Source organism: Henckelia pumila, chromosome 2 (genome assembly GCF_033568475.1).
Source record: "Henckelia pumila isolate YLH828 chromosome 2, ASM3356847v2, whole genome shotgun sequence".
NCBI classification, from domain to species: domain Eukaryota; kingdom Viridiplantae; phylum Streptophyta; class Magnoliopsida; order Lamiales; family Gesneriaceae; genus Henckelia; species Henckelia pumila.
Window position 1 is genome coordinate 6,803,650 of NC_133121.1, and position 20,555 is coordinate 6,824,204.

Below are 20,555 nucleotides of genomic sequence, written 5' to 3' on the forward strand. Positions count from 1 at the left end.
TTATTATTATTATTATAATTATTAGCTTCTATTTTATTTAACTTTATCTTTTGTTTGTAAGTTTTTTTTTATTACGCTTTGTTTGTAGATGAAAGGACCAAATCGAGAACTTTTGGAAAATATTTAGGACGAAATCTTGAACGTAAAATATTTAGGACTGAACTGGAAACTTTTTAAAACATTTGGGATCAAATCGGGAACATAAAAACATTTAGGACTGAATCGGGAATTTTTTGAAAATATTTGAGACCAAACCGAGAACGTTGAAATATTTAGGATTGAACCGAGAATGTATCCAAATATTTAGGACTGAATCGACATTTTTTTCCCATTTTTTTGATAACCATCCTCACCCCAACTTTCTTTCTTTTTTTAAAAAAAAATAAAAATAATAAAAAAAAACCAAAATAAATGTTTAAATCTAAAACCAAACTCACACTAGTTAAGTTTAGTTTAGTTCCCCCCATCTTCTTCTCATCTGAATAAAACGACAAAATTCAAAGGCTCTGAGACTCAGCAACACAAAATGCGTTTCCTCCTACTCTTCCTCCTCCTACTCCACCTCCATCTCCGCCACTCCGCCGCCGCCAGGAGGCCGCGGTTGCCGGAGTACCGGGCTCTCCTCTCTATCAAAGCTTCGATCACCGAAGACCCACAATCTGCCTTAGCCTCCTGGAACTCCACCACCAGCCACTGCACATGGAAAGGCGTCACCTGCGACTCCTCCACCCGTCGAGTGACTGCCCTCGACATATCGAATCTCAGCCTTGTCGGCACGCTCTCCGCCGACGTTGGCCAGCTACGGTTTCTTTACAACCTCTCTGTTGCCGCTAACGGCCTACTTGGTCCAGTTCCGCCACAAATCGGTGACATTGTTGGCCTGCGTTATCTTAATCTCTCTAACAATGTCTTCAGTGACAGCTTTCCCACACAGCTGTACGGTCTGAAAAATCTCCAGGTTCTCGACCTTTATAACAATAACATGACGGGAGACTTTCCTTCGCAAGCCTTTTTACTCACCGAACTCCGCCATTTGCATCTTGGAGGGAACTTCTTTGCTGGGGAAATTCCGCCGGAGTTTGGCTCTTTTCCACATCTGGAATACCTCGCCGTTTCGGGGAATGAATTAACGGGGAGTGTTCCAGCCGAGTTAGGGAAGATTTCTCAGCTGAAAGAGCTGTACATTGGGTATTTCAACACGTTTTCAGGTGGGATACCGAAAGAGATTGGGGATTTATCCAACTTGATACGGTTCGATGCTGCCAACTGTGGGCTTTCCGGTGAGATTCCGGCGGAGATCGGAAACCTACAGAATCTGGACACCCTTTTCCTCCAGGTGAATGGGTTTTCCGGGCCTTTAACTTCGGAGCTTGGGAACCTGAAGAGCTTGAAATCCATGGATCTTTCGAACAACATTTTCTCTGGCGAGATACCCGTCTCATTTTCGCAGCTTAAAAACTTGACCCTATTGAACCTTTTCAGGAATAAGCTCACCGGCTCTATTCCCGATTTCATCGGCGAGTTGCCGGAGCTTCAGGTGTTGCAGCTGTGGGAGAACAATTTCACGGGAAGTATTCCCCAGAATCTTGGGACGAACGGTAATCTGCAAGAAGTAGATGTTAGCTCGAACAAATTGACCGGAAATTTGCCATTGAACTTGTGTAATGGTAAACAACTACACACGCTGATTACTCTTGGAAACTTCTTGTTTGGCCCGATTCCCGAATCATTAGGTCAGTGCGAGTCATTGAATCGGGTACGCATGGGCGACAACTTTCTCAATGGCTCCATTCCGAAAGGGCTGTTAAGTTTGCCTCAGCTAACTCAAATCGAGCTTCAGAATAATCTTCTCTCTGGCTCATTTCCAGAGACCAATGTGTCATCCGCTGCACTGGGCCAGATTAGTCTTTCCAACAATAACCTAACCGGGCCGTTGCCGCCGAGTATCGGTAGCTTTGTGGGTGTTCAGAAGCTTCTGCTCGATGGTAATATGTTCTCAGGGAGCATACCCTCTGACATAGGGAAGTTACAGCAGCTGTCAAAATTGGATTTCAGCGGCAACGAACTTACGGGCCCGATTTCGCCTGAGATAAGCTTGTGCAAGCTGCTCACTTTCGTTGATCTTAGCAGGAATCAACTCTCCGGCGAGATCCCGGCTGAGATAACCAGTATGAGGATTTTGAACTACTTGAATTTGTCTCGAAACAACTTGGTAGGCAGCATTCCCTCTTCAATTGCTAGTATGCAGAGCTTAACGTCTGTTGATTTTTCGTATAACAATCTATCTGGTTTGGTTCCCAATACTGGCCAGTTTAGTTACTTTAACTACACTTCGTTTTTGGGCAATCCGAATCTTTGCGGGCACTATCTGGGGCCTTGTAAAGGTGGCGTTTCTGATGGGGTTGAAAGACCTCATGAGAAAGGGACTTTCTCTCCATCCATGAAGCTTTTACTTGTTATCGGATTGCTCGTGTGTTCGATTATATTCGCCGTGGCAGCTATAGTCAAGGCTCGGTCCTTAAAGAAAGCGAGCGACTCGCGCGCCTGGAAGCTCACCGCCTTCCAAAGATTGGATTTTACTTGTGATGATGTCTTGGATTGTCTGAAAGAAGATAATATAATTGGGAAGGGTGGTGCCGGAATAGTTTACAAGGGAGTGATGCCGGATGGAGAGCATGTGGCTGTTAAAAGATTGCCCGTGATGAGTCATGGCTCGTCTCATGATCATGGATTCAATGCAGAGATACAGACTCTAGGGATGATCAGGCATAGGCACATTGTTAGATTGCTGGGTTTCTGTTCGAATCATGAAACTAATCTTCTGGTTTACGAGTATATGCCTAATGGAAGCTTGGGGGAAGTGCTTCATGGCAAGAAAGGAGGTCATTTGCTTTGGGACACACGGTATAAGATAGCCGTGGAGGCTGCAAAGGGCCTCTGCTATCTTCATCACGACTGCTCGCCTTTAATCATTCACCGCGATGTTAAATCGAACAATATACTTCTTGATTCGAATTTCGAAGCTCATGTAGCTGATTTCGGACTAGCCAAGTTCTTGCAAGATTCGGGAGCATCCGAGTGCATGTCGGCTATCGCTGGCTCTTATGGATATATTGCTCCAGGTACTAATTACAATTCAAATCAAGTCATCAGTGATATTATGGCTCTCTTGTTAATGATGTTTTTTGTTCTAACATCTTTTGTGTGGTTACAATCTTACGTTTAGCATGTCATTATGGCCTGAATTGACTTAGGAGGATTCATTTAACATGATATTAATATTGATTTCAGTCTCTTTCAATGTGGTACGTATGCAACCACTGGTGGAAATATAGTTTGAGATGTATATTAATGAGTCTCTACTTTGACTGAAAATAAATTAATGATAGGATGGTCACCAAGAAAATGATAGTAAACAACTTAGTTTCCATTTTGGTTGGAAAATTCACAGTTTTTATAGCATCCTTGAATTGCTAGCTAACTCTTTGGCCTCACTTGTATTTAATAATCTTTGTAGATTAATTAATTATCTTGATATTTTAGAGTATGCGTACACACTCAAGGTCGATGAGAAGAGCGACGTATACAGCTACGGTGTAGTTCTCTTGGAACTCGTGACCGGAAGAAAGCCCGTGGGGGAGTTTGGCGACGGAGTAGACATCGTCCAATGGGTAAGAAAAATGACTGATGGAAACAAGGAAGGAGTACTCAAGGTTCTTGATACAAGACTCGCCACGGTCCCCCTCCACGAGGTGATGCATGTTTTCTACGTAGCCATGCTTTGCGTGGAAGAACAGGCGGTCGAGCGCCCCACCATGCGAGAGGTGGTGCAAATACTCACCGAGCTCCCGAAGCTGCCTAGCTCCAAGCTCGGGGATGAGGCATCGAGTGTCGAATCCGAAACAGCAGATGCAAAGAGCCATCAACCTCAGCCAACTCAATCACCACCACCAGATCTTCTCAGCATATGAAGACGCATACTCTCCCTAATGGATTTGCAAAGTGATGGTTTCTTTCCCTCTTAGCCATTTTCAAAATTGGAGTTAGCTTTTAATATTTGGGGTTTATATTTATTTCCTAAGTTTATAAATTTTCCTTGTTTCCTCCAAGTGTTGGGTTGCTAGCATTTACTTTAATTAATGCCCATAATTTTGGTGGTGGTGTCCCCCTTTTCATAATTTATGTACAAAAGAATTGGTGGTGGGCCTTTTCCAAATCTAGTCTAAATTATCTTTACTGTCCTGTACTTGATTTTCTATCTTGTTTTGCAAAGTGGGTGACAAATCAAATATCAATTGCCCATATCTCATCACTCATCATGTTGGCTATAGAAATGAGTAGACTCAACCGAAAACCAAATAAATATTAAGTGGTCGGTTTTCACTTTTTAGGCATAAAAATGAATAGATCTTTTTGTGATAATATATATATTTGTAAGACCGATTGATCCGATATTTTTGTGTAAAGTTGAATAGTATATATGTAGATAAAAAATATTGCAATGTCATTCAATACGACCATCATTATTACTGGGGTTTGGTTTATAGATAAGTGTGTTTAAAAAATGAACAATTAGCCTAGAAAATAGGACTGACTTATATTGAGCAATGTGCAATATTGTTCCAATTACCAAGAAAAGAGGGTGGGGTTCACTTGGAAACCACAATGCGTTTTTGCAAAGAATCAGGATTCATAATGAGAAATGAATGCAAGTGAAGCATGACACTAACTCTTCTGTATTTGCCTTAAAGTGAAGTCAAGAGATCTCTCCTCATTAAATGTGGGGAGTAATTGATAATTATTGTCAACATACCATATCAAAAATATTAACCTTAGGATAAGGGAATGGACCATTTATGATTTTGTCCCTTTTGGCTTTATTTATTGGGAAATTTCTCCAAATGGTTATTGTGCCTATCTAGATTTCATAGCTTTAAACAAGGCCTCCATTCATTGGAGCTACACTTGCATCCCAATATTTCAAGTACTCTCTATCACATAGGAATCAATAATTGTTGTGTTAAAAAGAACATTTGTGACTTTCTAATGCTCGTTTCGATTCTGAATACATGTACTTGTTTGTTTTCATACATATTAAGAAAATCATTGAAAAAACAATATTTACATACAAATTCCACTTTTTTTTAAGGAAAATATATTTCATTAGACTAAATCCCAAGCTATTACATCAACAATAAAGGAAGGAAAGCGTCGGAGAAAACCAACCTTCAAAACCAATTGTAGAATCAACTGATCGAGCCAGAGCATGAGCGGCTCGATCAGAGCATGAGCGGCTTGATTCACTGATCGACGAACGAAAAAAAAAGTACATGACGGAATATCCAACGTCATGATTTTACAATCATCAATAATTAAACCAAAAATAGAATAATCTACAGCCGTATTATTCAAAGCATTGACAATTAGAAGCGCATCAAACTCTATAATGATGCTTGAACTCCTTGAGCCAACTGAGCGCTTCTCTAATCTCCATAACGCTTCAGTTGTAGATGGTAAAAAAAACAACTTGGATTTTGTCGTGGACTGCTGCTAATTCTACCCTTATTCCTATTTAATACATTCGAAAAATTGTTGCACGTTTCTAATACTTAGTATGAATGTATCGGTAAAAATAACAAAATACAATTAATTATAAAATGAAACTATATATTTAAGACAGAAATAAATAAATAAATATATATAATATTTCGATGAATTGAATATTATGGAATTTTCCATCTTAGAACTCATTTCTATTTTTTTTCCCAATGAACATCAAGACTAATTAGAACGATTACTTTATATGATGTTGCCTATTTTTTAAAGTGTCGGTGAAATAAAATGCAGAAGTAACAAGTCATATCAGTAATTTACCCCAAAAAGAACTACAACTTGATATAATGATAACTTTTTTGTCCTTTAATAATGTTTATGGAATCCTATAATGTTTTGTTTTTTTAAATAAAAAATATTAAATTAAATAAATTATAATCTATCAATCAAATCAAATATTTATTATTATTTTTTATTTATTTTTTATTAAATTATATTACTTATCTATATATTATTTATCCCATTACGGGTATCAAACTGAGCTTTAATAAGTAAGTTCGACATAAAAATTTCTAGAGTTAGTCGATGAACAATAAGGTTAGTCGATCATCGAATATGTTTAAGAGACACAAATAAAAATAATAATTGTACTATAAATACTTTGAATATTAAAAAAATTAACATATCATAGTAACTTTTTTTTTTTGAAAATAACATATCATAATCCTTATTACTCAATGCTTCTTAATTTTAATAATCTAATATAAAATATAAATAAAGATAAGTAAATTTATTTAGTTAGATTTTAGCTGCAAAATATTCCAATCAATCAATTCTTAATGCATTGAGTAATCATAATGATTTAGTCGGTGAATGATATGATTTGACAAAGGAGAATAATCTGCTGACTTGGCAGGATCGCAACCGTTGGATGCCTCTTGGTGGCAGTATTATGCCTGAGAATCGTACCTGTTGATTGATTGGACGGGTGTGATTTCACCATCTTTATTTGATGTAGACGTTAATAATGGAATAACCTGGAAAAAAAATTGGAAACCAGCTGTATTATGCAGTAAAAAACAAAAAAAAAAAGTTTCAACTTTAAAAACTAATAATGTATTATATAAAAAGATTAATACAAAATCCATCATATTATTAAAAATGTTTCAATACATTTCAAACTTTTTAAAGCAGGGTCTTGTGCAATTATGAATTATCCCGTGAAATTTATTCGAGAAATTTATAATTTTATGATTTCTTGGATGAAAGTAAAGATAGTTTTTCGATTTTTTTTATGAAACTATATTTATCAAGTGAAAATGGTTTAAAAGAAACTATCATAAAATGGTTTAAAAGAAACTATCATAAAATTTTATAGTTTTTTTTTTTTGCCTATACAAAATACTTATTTGAAGGCATGTGAAACCCTCGAGGTGTAAAGACAGCAAAAGTGACTATACGATGTGTCACATAATTTTCTCCGACGTTGAGTGTAATAAATTCATGGTGCCAATTGCAATCAATAGCTATCCATTTACCTAAAATCATCAACACTTAAATGCACAAAGGACAGAACTTCATTTTTTTTAATTTCTCAAAAAAAAAACATATAAATAAAAGCAAAATGTAAAATTAATTTTGTCGAATATTGGATGCAACTTTGGCAATGAAGCCATGCTCTTGTCTCTTTCCTTGACCTATTTCTCTTTTTTGTATGTTGACAACCCAACCGTTCTCTCTCTGAATTGCAAGCATTTCTTAAAATTTTGAATGAATTATTAAATGCAGTACAAATTGTTCATGAGCAGTTCGGTCGAAACTCGATTTCAGTTTCCATTGAGACCAGATCTAACTTAAAATTATTTGATGTTCGATGCAAGTCAATAAAAAGTCATTCGAGTTCAAGCGCGAAAAAAATTTCGGTTTGAACTCGAGTGAGGTGCTACTAGAACTCGGCTCAACTCATGTGCAACTCTATCTACATTGTATTGCATGAATCCATTTGAAAATATTGAGATCTAATCAAGTTGGAAGGATCGAACTCGGTGCCCCCCTCTAACTCACTTGATATTTGTGGATAGAACAAAAATATGGAAAAACACAAAAGTCCGTAAACTAAATTAGTAAGATAAATAACATAGAGTAATTCCTATACAAAATATTTGTGCGAGAAGGTGTTGGTAAAAAAAATCGAACTCATGACCATCGGTCAAACACTCATCTACTCTACTAACTCAAACACCTTTTTAAGACCCGAAAATCTATTACTAAGTGTGTGTTTCAATTTCTCTTGACAATATGTTAGATTAAAAAGTTTTGTTTAATTAAGACAGGTTCTAAGCATTTTTTATCTTACCATTTTGCTTGGATGAAAGATTATTTTTCAGGCAAATTATGAGTATTTGGTATGTTTTGATGACTAATTTCATATTATATAAATTTGCCGTAAACATGGAGAAATATTCCAGTTTTCGGTGTCCTTTTGTGTTTAATGCATGTCTATGGTGTTAGATACCAAGCACATGAATATTTATCTATCAACTATAACCATAAAATTAACTATAAGGACTATTTTTATGATCTTTTCACAAGTTTGGCCGGATCAAAAATTGATATGACAAAAAGTTCAAAGACTAAAGATGTTTATGTTGTAAAGTATAAAGACCAAACGTGTATTTTTCCCACGAAAAATATTGTGTTGTACTTAAGGTGGACCTATGTGTGATCTCTATACAATCGATTTCATTTTTATTTTTCACGACTTCAAGTTATTTTTCATTTTTATTGTAAAGTATAATTACATTATCTCTATACAAAGATATCTACCATATGTTTGAGTTCCTGTTCGTGCAATTCTAACAGTCCACTGATTGAGTTAGAAAAAAAAAAAAAACAGTCCACTCATACCAACAAGATAAGTTAGAACTAGAATTAGGTGATTTTATTGTACACCTGAGGAAACACTACCTATCTTTTATTCAGATGTTCGCGCGAACATTCCGCTAAATGACAATAAAAGTTATAGGCGGGGTCCACATGATTTTTTTTTATCATGATGTTCACGCGAACATCTTAACTTTTTTTTTTAAAAAGGGTTGACCCTGAAGGGGACCCCATTCCACATGAGTCAGAGGCCCATTGGCTCATGCGGAGGGTAAATCGAGGGATGTGCACGAGCGGCAGGGACCTGAAGGAGGGAGCACATGACCCAATCCCCAGAGCATACCCCCATCATAATATTTCAGCAGAGAATATGCTCCACACGAGGATCGAACCCGCAATGCTGGAAAATTTCTTCCCACGTCACCTCAGGCCTTACCAACTCCCCTATGCCCCTGTGGACACGCGAACATCTTAACAAAAACACAAAAGAGGGTGTGTTTTCAACCGTTGTAGCATAGAATCACTGGGTAGAATTCGATGCATAATAATTGCATGTACTGCAGGTTACACTTACAAGACTGGTGCGTGTAACAAGACTGGTGCAAATATATTAAGTGGGATATCCTTTAATCATTTATAGTTTCACTTTATTCATTAATTATTAAAACAAAAAACTTTTCAGAGTGCATTGATTCGTGTAAAATAGACACACATGAAATGACTATATGAGCCAAATGTTAAAAAATGTAATCTTATCGTTTGTTCCTTTTTATTTGTCACCCACCAACAATACAAGAATAGTTCCTTTCCCTACCTCTAATTTGGCCTTGGAATCCAAGAATATCGAGCTGGACCCTGGCTATAATTTGGAACAGAGTTCTTCAAAATCTAATCTTGACAACTTTTATTTTAAAAGATAACTGTAAACTTGAAGCTCGATTAAAATCATAGAGAGCATTTTATTTCCTTCCAAGAACGCTTCACTATTATTAAAATGCTTGGATACATGGCATTCATTAACGACTTACAACGTTTGTCCAAGACGCGAGCTTTATTCGTGTGGGGAGAAGTGTGACATGGTAGAAAATTCTTGCCTATAGGCACTCACTTGTTCACAAAGGAAATGCCCTTCTCAATGCTTGCGGCCAACTCTTTCTTTGCCTTCTCTAATCCAACCCTGAAATACAAAAAAATAAACATCAGAAGGCCTGAAACTCATTCTGTTTTGTAAACTACGCTAATTCCAGTTGATGCACGTTACGGCACGTAGGATGCAAATAGCCCTGAAACTAAACGAAAAGGACTCGGTTCGAAAAAGTGCGAATGATTATCAGAGCTGAACTGGACTTCCAGTTCTTGAATAAAATAATTGGATTGACTTCCTCGCCGTCTTCATTTACTTCTGGGTGTGAAACAATAGCTCTTTGCAGTTTGGTACTTGGTTTGATCTGGTTAGAGCCAATACACATAAATAGAGATGTTTTTAACTTATATGAACATGAACACATGGATCATGCATATGAAAAATATTTGATGTAGGGGATGATTTTAGCATTGATTTGAAAACAGGGATTTTACGTCTACTTCTCTTTTACTAGGATTTTTTTTGCACATTTTTAGATTTCACGTGATGTTGTATTTACTTAACACAAATATTTATCCAGAAAACCCCATAATGTATAATGGAAGATCATGAGCTCTTTGTTTCACACCTCTCGTATTCATTAAGTGGACCGAGTGAGTATAACTCCTCGACTCCGTTGCGCCCAAGTCGTACTTTTGAAGCAAAGAAAGGAAGTTCAGTCACCTGAAAGATCAAAAGAATAGTGTCATTCCAGTGGATATACAGGACTGTCAAATTTTCACGGATCAAGGATTTAAGTACATGCCTGAGAAGATACAAATGCGCACTCAATGACACCTGCATCTCCCCTCATGCCTCGCAAGCACGCATCGGCAAATTTTACTGCAGCATACGCCTGTAACATTTTTGCACAGTTTTCATTTAGTTTATTGGCTTAGAAAATAATGGTGAAACCTGTTTATTGGTAGAATTCAATTAAAAGCTAATATTGCAAAAACTGTAGCCTACCATTGAAAGTGTCGCAGATCCAGCTCCAGCTTTGGCCTGTTGCATAAAAAAACAATAATTTATCTTAAAAGCCAAAGCCCAGGCCTTTAACTTGAGTAACTAATACTTCCTCTGATGACTTTTCATGTGTGTAATTTCTTGATTGAAATATTTAATTACATTTTATTCTCAACGTCTGAAGTCACCAGTTCTGTGTTTCAATCTTAATCAATAATTTATTTGATCGTATCAATTTAGTATTTTAAAAAGCAAACTTAAACCATGAAATAATGTATTCATTCATTTTAAATTTTTTTTTAAAAAAAATCGAGTTCAGCCAAATGCTACCTAAGATTTCCAGATGGCATCAGTGCAAAAAAAAGGGCGGGTGCTCAATTTGAAATTCAAACCAAGAAACCTACTTACCTCGACAACTTCAGTCCCTCCGTTCTGAATGCGAGAAGTCAGATGCTCGGTTTCCTCTTGGGTGAAAGAAACAGAAGGTTTAACCTACATTGCACGGTAAAATTTAATTGGAAAATGGCACTAAAAGAATTCTTGTTGGGAAATCGCATTGTTCAACCTGGGAGAGAATAGGTAGAATTGTCACACCAGCATGACCTCCTATTACTGGGACATCAACCTCCCGTGGATCTAGCCCCAAAACTTCAGCCTTCAAACACAGATGATCCATATGGTAGAAAAAGGAAAATTAATGTCAATAATGTCGTTTTTTCCAGTTTTGATGGATCAAAAGTACCCAATAATGATCAAATATAGGGAGGGGGAAATAAAGTAGATTCCTTTTTGGATGAGATATAGATCGACATTGTCAAGATATAAATTGCACATTAGCTACTTTGGAATTTAAGAGGCCAAGTTCTGCCAGAAGACTAAAACATGAATAATCTCTCGCTCTAATTAGATTTTACACTGGTTTATTATTATTTTTTTCAGGTATACGGATACCCAAGCCAGAAATAAAGATAAAGAACAGAAAAATAGAGAATTGAGACATGAAGGACATGCAAATTAAGTCCCACAGCGATACATGTAACCAATCACAATTAACAGAGCATATAGATCATTAAGGATAAATTGTATGAAATTAGATTCAACTTTAGACAATAGAGAAAAAATTTCTTACCACAAATGTATTGGCTCTGACTACATCAAGCTTGGTGACACCAAGTAAACGCCTAGGGTCATAGGTGCCAGCTTTCTTGAAAACCTCAGCTGCAATTGGAACGGTGGAATTCACAGGATTACTAATTAAGTTGACAATGGCCTTCGGACAGCACTTAGCAATTCCCAAACAAAGAGTCTTAACTATTCCTGCATTGATGTTGAAAAGATCATCCCTTGTCATTCCAGGTTTCCTGGGAACACCAGCAGGAACGATTACAAGGTCCATGCCAGTGAGTGCATCCTCCAACTGTTGTTGACCAAGAAAACCGCGAACCTACAAATCCATCAATTTAGTCATAATCAAGTAGCCTAGTTTTTCCCACTGCAATAAGAGCATCTTCAGAGATGTAAGAAGGCATAACTGACGTTATTTATACCAGTTTGGATGTCAAATATAAGCTGATAAGTGGCAAGAACCAATCATTAGACACGTTTTATTTCAGTTATTACATATGAAAACGTGTTTCGCTGGCTCATGAACGAGTCTCTTCCAATAAAGGACCTAACTGACGTTATTTATACTAGTTCGGATTTCAAATATAAGCCGAAAAGTGGCAAGAACCAATCATTTGACAGGTTTTATTTCAGTTATTAGATATGAAAACAAGTCTCGCTGGCTCATGAACAAGTCTCTTCCAATAAAGGATCTAAAATATGTTGAAATGGAGAAATGCTAGGCACAGGAAGCAGGGAAACTTTAGCACGAAATACGCGATGTAATAGTTGGACACTTTATTCTACTAACGAATTGAAACCATAGAATAGCTATAAGGAACTCACAAACAAACAGATATTATAAACAGATAAAAGGTGAAATTACCACAGCACCAGTATCCATATGGCTGATATCTGATGTTACGCCAGGAGTGTTGACCACATCGTACAAATGAAGCACAGAAACCAAAGGATTCATCTTCATCAGCATTGCCAAAGGCTGTCCTATGCCTCCAGCTGCCCCCAGTATAGCCACTTTGAATCCCGCAGACCCACCTTTTGCCCGACAATCCACACAACTTATACTCGAACTCCTCCCAATCTTTATGCACATAAATATCGAAATAATGAGCATCAGGGTGAATCAAGAACTCAAACTGAACGTCTTCTTGTATTTTGGGACCCAAATTAACAAGAAATTCGAAGTTTGTTTCCTATTTCTTGGGAAGGAGCAATGCCAATGCTATGGTATCCATATTGGCTTAGAATTTCTTTTAGTTCCAAAAGATTTTAAAGTGAAAGCAATTCAGAATCCTAAAGCAGCAGAACAAAAACTAGGCTTTCATAGAAAAATCAGAAATTACCTGATCAAGAGCTTCATCTATAGCAAAAATAAAAATAAAAATAAATACAAACTGAAGTAAACTGAAATCATTAAACTAAAAAACTAAGAACATTTCGACTTAGCACAGTCATGTCATGTCGATAAAAAAAATTCCCCGCGAGTTGAAAAACCCAAGGGAAATGAAATCAAACGTTAATCACATACCTGAAGTTCATCGATAGGAGGATTAAGGTGAGCGGAAATCCTAGCAATGCGTTGATGAACTTCCGAACCCTGATGCATGATTTGATTGAAACGGGAAACAAAAGCAGCAAATTACGGGAAGATGATCGATCTGATAAAAATTGAAAGTGGAATGGAATAGGTTGCCGATCGAATTTATATTTATATATTATTACGTGAAAATTGCCCAGAAATTGGATTTCAGGGAACGATGACGCAAGATTTTGCTTGGGATGCGTGAAACTGGATTACATTCGGGGCTTTGAATCTTTGAAGAGATCATGATATATGATTCAATTTTTTTCCCCTTTTATTACTAAAATATTACATCACTCCAATATTCAAAAATGGATTATAAATCATTCTAATATTCATATATTATACATCTCTCATAAATCCATCATTGAATAAGAATAATACATCATGGTTTCAAAAAATAAGAATAATACATCATGATCAGGGGCGGTTCAAAAAAAAATGAATTCTAGGACGAAGATTAGAGGAAGAGTTTCTTACATTAATTTTTTTTTAAAAGTTGATATTTACAATACATTTTTTGTTATTTGTACTACATTTGTAAATAAATTTGCACTTCATTCTACACATGAATTTGAGTGTAGGTAACAAAAAATAGAGTGTAAATATCAAATTTTATTTAAAAAATCATATATAATCGAGCAATACGAAATTATCATCATATTTTGTGAATATAATTATGATCCCAAAAAAAATCACATTGAACTATTAAAAATCACAATTTAAGTGCTAATTTTATTTAAAAGCAGTTAATTTAGTCATTAAAGATAAATTAAATAAAAGTCCCAATTTTCAAAATTAAGTTTCGAAATTTGTACCTTCAATCTATAATTTTCAACCACGACATGAAATTAACTATAAATATTAAAATATAACATTAAATTTAAAATAAATTGAACGATTCATAAGTCAAATTTTAACGCACACAGAGGTCAAGAGAAAATTGGTCGAACATCAAGCTATAAAAATCAATGCCAAAAACGTGAAAAGTGATGATCGACGACAAACAACGTCAAGAGAGGTGATGAACGAAGCGACAATTAAACATATTATTTTGGGTGATAGCTTTGTTGTTGACGATATATAAATATTCTTTGATTTTTTTAATAGCTACTATAATATAATAAAAATTAATTGAAGTACATTAATACATAATATTTATAATATACATCTATAATAATTTTTTTAAAAAAAATTTGGGGCCCGACCCAAAGTGAGGCCCTAGGCATGCGCCCTGCCCCCATCAAGAATCAAAACTTTAATGTTGTCTTGAAACTTTTGAAATAACCTAGTCTTTTATTTTTTTTTAAAAAAAAAACTTAGTATGATATTATTTTTATGTAATATATTTTTGTGTACGGGTTAATTAAAATATCCATATCACATAATTAACCGATGAGATCGTGTCACTCTCAAAAGACTTTTTACATATTAAACAAATAAATATCACTAAATACATCATCTCATACAAACTTGCTTAATTTTTACATAGATTAAAAAAATCACTAGAAAATTAAAAATTTACAATCAAAATTCATATTTTATCTTTATTTAGTTTATAAAAATTATTTTTGTTGATCCAATTAATATATATATATATATATATATTTTATGAGTATATATATATATATATATAGAGTTTTTTTCAAATGCCCACCTATCATGTCCACTACTATGCCCACCAATGATGTGACACTATTCTATTGGATGTGATAAAGATGTGGTCCAATAGAATAGTGCCACATCATTGGTGAGCATGATAGTGAGCATGATAGGTGGGCGCTTGAAAGAAACTCATATATATATATATATATATATATATATATATATATTGAGAAAATTAAATCACATATTCTGACAAATTGGGCCGATTATTATTTACTGAAGGCCCAAATTTGGTGTAATACACCAAATTTGGGCCTTCTAGTGTTGGATCAGTGTTTTGAAGTTTAGGCCCATGTAAGATTCGCCAACACGCTTTCATGAGCTCGCCAAAATTAAAACAAAGTGAGGTGGGCGTAATTAACTTGTCCGCCAACCTCATGTGATGATAATTAATTAATTATAATGTTTGCCCACAGTGTTGATTATGGTAATTAACTAGTACACAATCGATCGATGCATTATCGATCAGGTCAAAAATACTTTAAAAATTGATTAAACCGAATATTTGTCGTCAAATATAATTTGTCGATCTTTTCTGAATTAACCGAATCGCTTTAGAATCAAGCTTTTCAAATTTGACCCACCGTTTTAATTTTCTGAACTGGACCAAGTAAACAGATACTTTGTTAAAAATTAATTAGATCTTCTATGAGACGAACTCGCATATCTATAGTCACGAGACGTGTCAATACGATAACGCCTTGAATCGAAAATAATACTTTTAATTGCATCGATTAAATAAGAGATTCGTCTCATAAAATTGATTCATTGATCATTGATTATGAATCAATTTTAGTGAGTGCAAAATGCAAATGTTGTGAAGGGGACAGCGCCAAACGTGGAGCTGTTCAAAGGTTCAATGATGGATGTCTTTTACTCTTTGGATGTTTGATGTCAATTTGACATTCAGGCCTATTCTTTTTCCACTCACAGTGCCTGTCTCTCCTACATTATGATATATAATGATAATAATTTTTTAATAAATTTTTTTAAAAAAACATATAGTGTCTTTTTTAAAAATAAATAAATAAATAATTTAGACATGTTTGAGACTTATTGAATATTCACGAGTTTCCTGAATCGAATTCGAAATGTATTGAGCTAAATTTATGAATAATATCGATTACCATTCAAAATCTTATTTTAAATTAAGAATAGTTTTATCGTTTGTTCCTATAATTAAGAATAATGTCGAAAATTTTATTGTTTGTTCCTACCGAGAATAGAATAATTACCGTGTTTTTATTTATAAAATTATTAGTTATCGACATTTTTATTTAGTTTAATACTTTAATTTAATGTATAAACCGTACTTAAATTTTCATATCTTATAAATTATATAAATATATAAAAATAATGTCAATAAATCTCATGTCACATCTAATTTTGTATTATAACTATATCAAAACTTTAGGAACAAAATTTGCGCAAGATGTAATATTTATGGCAGTGGAGCTTGTCCTCACTACTATTCAATACACACCGATAAATTTTTAGGCTACAAGAGATTCTGCAAATTATGTTAGTCAGATAAAATCGCATTGAATAAACACTAACTATTTTTCGATAAAGTGATGATCTAAAAAATCAAATTTTTTATTATTGATCAAACACTCAACTACTTCACAAATTTGTAAAGCTAAATTGAGCACTCCATTAATTGGAACAACCTAATGGGCCAATTTTAATTTTTTTTTAATAGATGTTTTTGGAATTTGAATTATAATCAACAAATTTACCTGTATTTCAGTATGGTTAAAAAGAAAGAAAGAAAGAAAACGTTATAAGAACAAATTGGAACTCTACAGTTGGCTTTAAAAACAACTAAATGCGAAAATTATTGTTATACACATTTTAAAAAAAAAATTATTATTATTATACACAACTTAAAGTAATAAGATACTATTTCACAACAAAGTCTTATATTTTAGCCGAAAGGCATGGTTTTATGCATAATTTTTAAATAAAAAAGTAACGTTTCTGGGACAACTTAGTAAAAAAAATACTACATAAAACTCTAATTTAACCATCTCACGGACCAATTTTATGAAACACATTTATATTTCGATTCGTCTAATGAAAAAATATTAATTTATCTAAATATTATTTTTCATTACTAATATTGGCTCATTTCAAAGATAAATATTTATGATACCGTCTCATACGAAAAATACATAAATTAATAATTACCTCAATAACTTTTTTTTATACTTGCGACACGCTGATTTTATTCCTTAATAAATTAATATTAAATCAGACGCCGGTGATAATTCAATTAAGATCAATTGAATTTATACATATGCGGCCGCTGTCTTAGATTCAACATCTTAATCATCATTGAATTGATCTACTTTTCTTTCTTCATCGTGTAGTAAATAATTTGAACTTAATTTTCAACAATATAATATTATATTAAATCTTACAAGAGAAAATTCACAAAATAATCGAATAATTACGCATAACATATATTTTATTTATTTATTTATTGAGTAAAAATTAATTTAATACACAAACTATTGGTTAAATGTCAAATTGGTACACGAACTTTTGTTAATGACTTAATTAATACATGTCCACCGGATTCCGATCAATTTCTGATGATAATGTAAAATGTCCAATTTACCCTTCATTACAAAAATGCACATTTTATTTTTAATTAGATATATTTATATATTATATTTTATACGAAAAAATTGATTTGATTAAAAATTTTATTTGTACATAATATTTATTATATTAGATAGATTAAATATATTATATATTTCAATGAGAAGGATTAGATAAATTATATTAAGGCATACAATATCTAAATAATTATAAATAAATAAATTGATATCATATAAAATAAATAAATATTTTTTAGCTAAAATTTTGATTTTTGTATACATAATTTTCTCGATAATATTTTGAAAAAATATTAAATAAATAGTGATTGTGATAAAATATTTTTTAATATTTTAACTATGTAAAAATGTATTGAATATATCATTTTAATAAAAATATTACATAAGTTCTATTAAAATTAATTTTAAATTTTAAGTTATATTTATAAGAAAAACTCATCAAAATACCAATTAAACTCCGTCATAACGTGTCATATGTTTTTTAATCAACAAATAAAATATTGAAAGTTTATTTAAACACGATAATTTTATAAGAGAACATAACTAATAAAAAATTAAAAGTCGTTTTTGGTTTTCTGACGGACAAAAATGATGAAGCTGATTTTGAAACTAAAATAATATTATTGCTTTAATTAATTTGTATTATCACAAGACTATTATACCATTTTCTTCATCATAATTTGGTCAAAATCAAATGGACATGTACCAATTAAGCTATTAACAAAAGTTCGTATATCAATTTGACATTTAACTAGTAGTTCATGTACCAAATTAATTTTTACTCTTTATTTATTTATTTGAATAACAATAATAAGAATTCGGAAATAATAATGAAAGAAAGGAGAATGAGTGGAAGTGAGGAAATCCATATAGGGAACAACGCAACAGTTGGAGCAGTGAGTGTTGTATGGATAATTCATCAAATCATTGATGAGTCGATTGAATTGAAGCCAAAAGGTAATTGTATCTTACCAGAAAACGGACCGTTTCAACACCGGCCACAATATCACCAATATCGATAAACACAGTATCGATCTTACGTAAACGTTATCAAAATTTATAATCGGTGGTTGGTTATATACGTTTTTTTTACACAAACAATTATTCATTCTCAAAAGCAACATAACATATTTCCTTGTTGAGAACTAAAATTCCGACCACGATAATGTAATTTATGCATCGTCAGATAAAGCTAATCCAAAACTGAAATCATAGCTAGTACTAACATTTGAATATTACTTTGTTTTTAGCTTCTTTAATTTAAAGAAGTGACTAAAGTAATTTATTTCACTTTTACATAATTGTATGTATTATATATAATAAATAATAAGAGGGATCGACATGCAATTTACGGGAGGCATATAATATAATATTATAATATAAATTTGGAATGGTGTTCCAATGACCAGAAAACCAGGCGCTCGTGATTTGAAGTAGAAGTACGTGTCTTTTCTTGCACGGCGACTGCGAGCTTTGTCTTCCGTTTCCTCCGCCCTCTCCGCCGCCTCCCACTCTCCAACGCCGACCAAAGAGAGATCGTGACTCGTAGTTCGCGGTGGCGGAGGAGGAGGAGGAGGAGGAGGAGGAGGAGGAGGAGGAGGAGGAGGGGGACATGACATAATTCTATATATATCTTCACAAGAAAAAAAAAAAAAAAAACCCTTCTTCCTCTGCTACTTCCTAGCTAGCTCAAAAATATTTCATTTTTCGGAAAATTATGACCGATCTACCCTCGTTCATTGACATGGAGAAGAGGTCTCGACCGCGGTTGTTCGTAGGCCCTCGATGGTCATTTCCTATGAGTTTTGATCGTCTCAGTTGAAGTTGACGAAGCAGTATCGATTATTTCGTTATTTGTGGGCTCTCATGGTTGATATATTTGTCCTGAAAAGCTTTGGAAAAAAAGGCAGACAGAATGGAGCCAGGCAGTACACACATATACCACCTTAATTTTCATGCTAATTTAGTTTCTTGTTATGGAGATTTCTTCTCTTTGTAACTTTGGCTTAATTTCTTTTCTAAAGGAAAATTTGCTTCTTTTATTTTAGTATTTTCTTATTAGCCACAATCAATTCAAGAAAATGTTATTCTCTTGGTCTTATCTCGTACTAGCTGTATTTCCTTTGAATCCATTGGTTTTCTTTTTCTTTTTCTTCTTTAATTCCTTTCTTTTAACAAGGATTTGGCTGCTGCTCTACACAAAATTGGATGTAAACACAGCTAGCATCGGACGAAATCTTCTGCTACACAATATGATATATCTTAGGAAATTAAAGTCTCGAATGATTTGGTTGAGTCGATGTTCGAGCTATTGCTTAAAATAACTATGCTCAAGCCCCACATTCCGTTTGATCCGCATCAACTCATGATTTTTATCCAATTTCCACACTTATAGAATAAGGTGTAACATATTGTGTAGCAGAAGATTTCTTCAGACTTCCGAGATACCTAATGTGATTGTATGCGCGCACCTTGTGATTATGTCCTTTGTTCAAAATAAAATAAAATGCCCCATTAAAGATGTGTGTGTTATACAAGTATACATATTTTGTTACATTACAATTTTTATTCGTTTAATGTGGAGTTACTCTAATTTGACAAGGTTTTAAAATTAATGCCCATATGTGTTGCTATATACGTCACTCCAGAAAAATGAAAAGAGATAGCCATTGTTACAATTATTTTATAGGTTCCGCTATCATAATTGAATGCATATAGTTTCACACAGGCCGCATTAATATTAAAGACGGTGGTTCCAACAAATTTTCGTTTGAGTGAATGTTTTTAAATGAAATTAAATGTTGAATTCTAATTTAAAATTTTGGGATTTTGATTTTTTTTTTTAAAAAAAATATATATATTCAACACACAATTAATCCTTTATACCGAAAAAGCTGCTTTCTCTGAAAAATTTAAAAGTTTATAGAATTTAAATTATTTCTTCAATTTTCAACATTTTTTATCTTCTGGCTGAATTTAATTAATCGATCTAAACATGCAATTTTTTAAAATTATATAATTGATGGAACATGTT

The 20,555-nt window shown here is 33.6% G+C and overlaps 2 protein-coding genes across 2 annotated transcripts; one reads left to right on the top strand and one right to left on the bottom strand.

Annotated features, from left to right (window-relative positions):
- Nucleotides 1-465: 465 nt before the first annotated feature.
- Nucleotides 466-4,236, top strand: LOC140880712 (uncharacterized). The gene is made up of 2 exons (XM_073285395.1): nt 466-3,122; nt 3,544-4,236. The coding sequence occupies exons 1-2, from the start codon at nt 527-529 to the stop codon at nt 3,969-3,971; spliced, it is 3,024 nt and encodes a 1,007-aa protein (XP_073141496.1). The 5' UTR covers nt 466-526; the 3' UTR covers nt 3,972-4,236.
- A 4,914-nt stretch (nt 4,237-9,150) lies between these two features.
- On the bottom strand, nt 9,151-13,485 carry LOC140880703 (malate dehydrogenase, glyoxysomal-like). Its single transcript, XM_073285373.1, has 9 exons — nt 13,179-13,485; nt 12,516-12,731; nt 11,655-11,969; nt 11,091-11,180; nt 10,934-11,017; nt 10,529-10,564; nt 10,326-10,415; nt 10,149-10,243; nt 9,151-9,613 (listed from the first exon to the last, which is right to left on the bottom strand). The coding sequence occupies exons 1-9, from the start codon at nt 13,254-13,256 to the stop codon at nt 9,541-9,543; spliced, it is 1,077 nt and encodes a 358-aa protein (XP_073141474.1). The 5' UTR covers nt 13,257-13,485; the 3' UTR covers nt 9,151-9,540.
- Nucleotides 13,486-20,555: the final 7,070 nt, after the last annotated feature.

Bases quoted from the DNA above. Each gene is read 5' to 3' on its own strand.
- LOC140880712 (XM_073285395.1), top strand. From the start codon at position 527: ATGCGTTTCCTCCTACTCTTCCTCCTCCTACTCCACCTCCATCTCCGC. The intron at 3,123-3,543 runs GTACTAATTACA...TTGATATTTTAG, and splicing joins TTATGGATATATTGCTCCAG to AGTATGCGTACACACTCAAG.
- LOC140880703 (XM_073285373.1), bottom strand. From the start codon at position 13,256: ATGCATCAGGGTTCGGAAGTTCATCAACGCATTGCTAGGATTTCCGCT. The intron at 11,181-11,654 runs GTAAGAAATTTT...CTGTGTTTGAAG, and splicing joins TCAGAGCCAATACATTTGTG to GCTGAAGTTTTGGGGCTAGA. The intron at 10,565-10,933 runs GTAAGTAGGTTT...TTTATGCAACAG, and splicing joins GAGGGACTGAAGTTGTCGAG to GCCAAAGCTGGAGCTGGATC.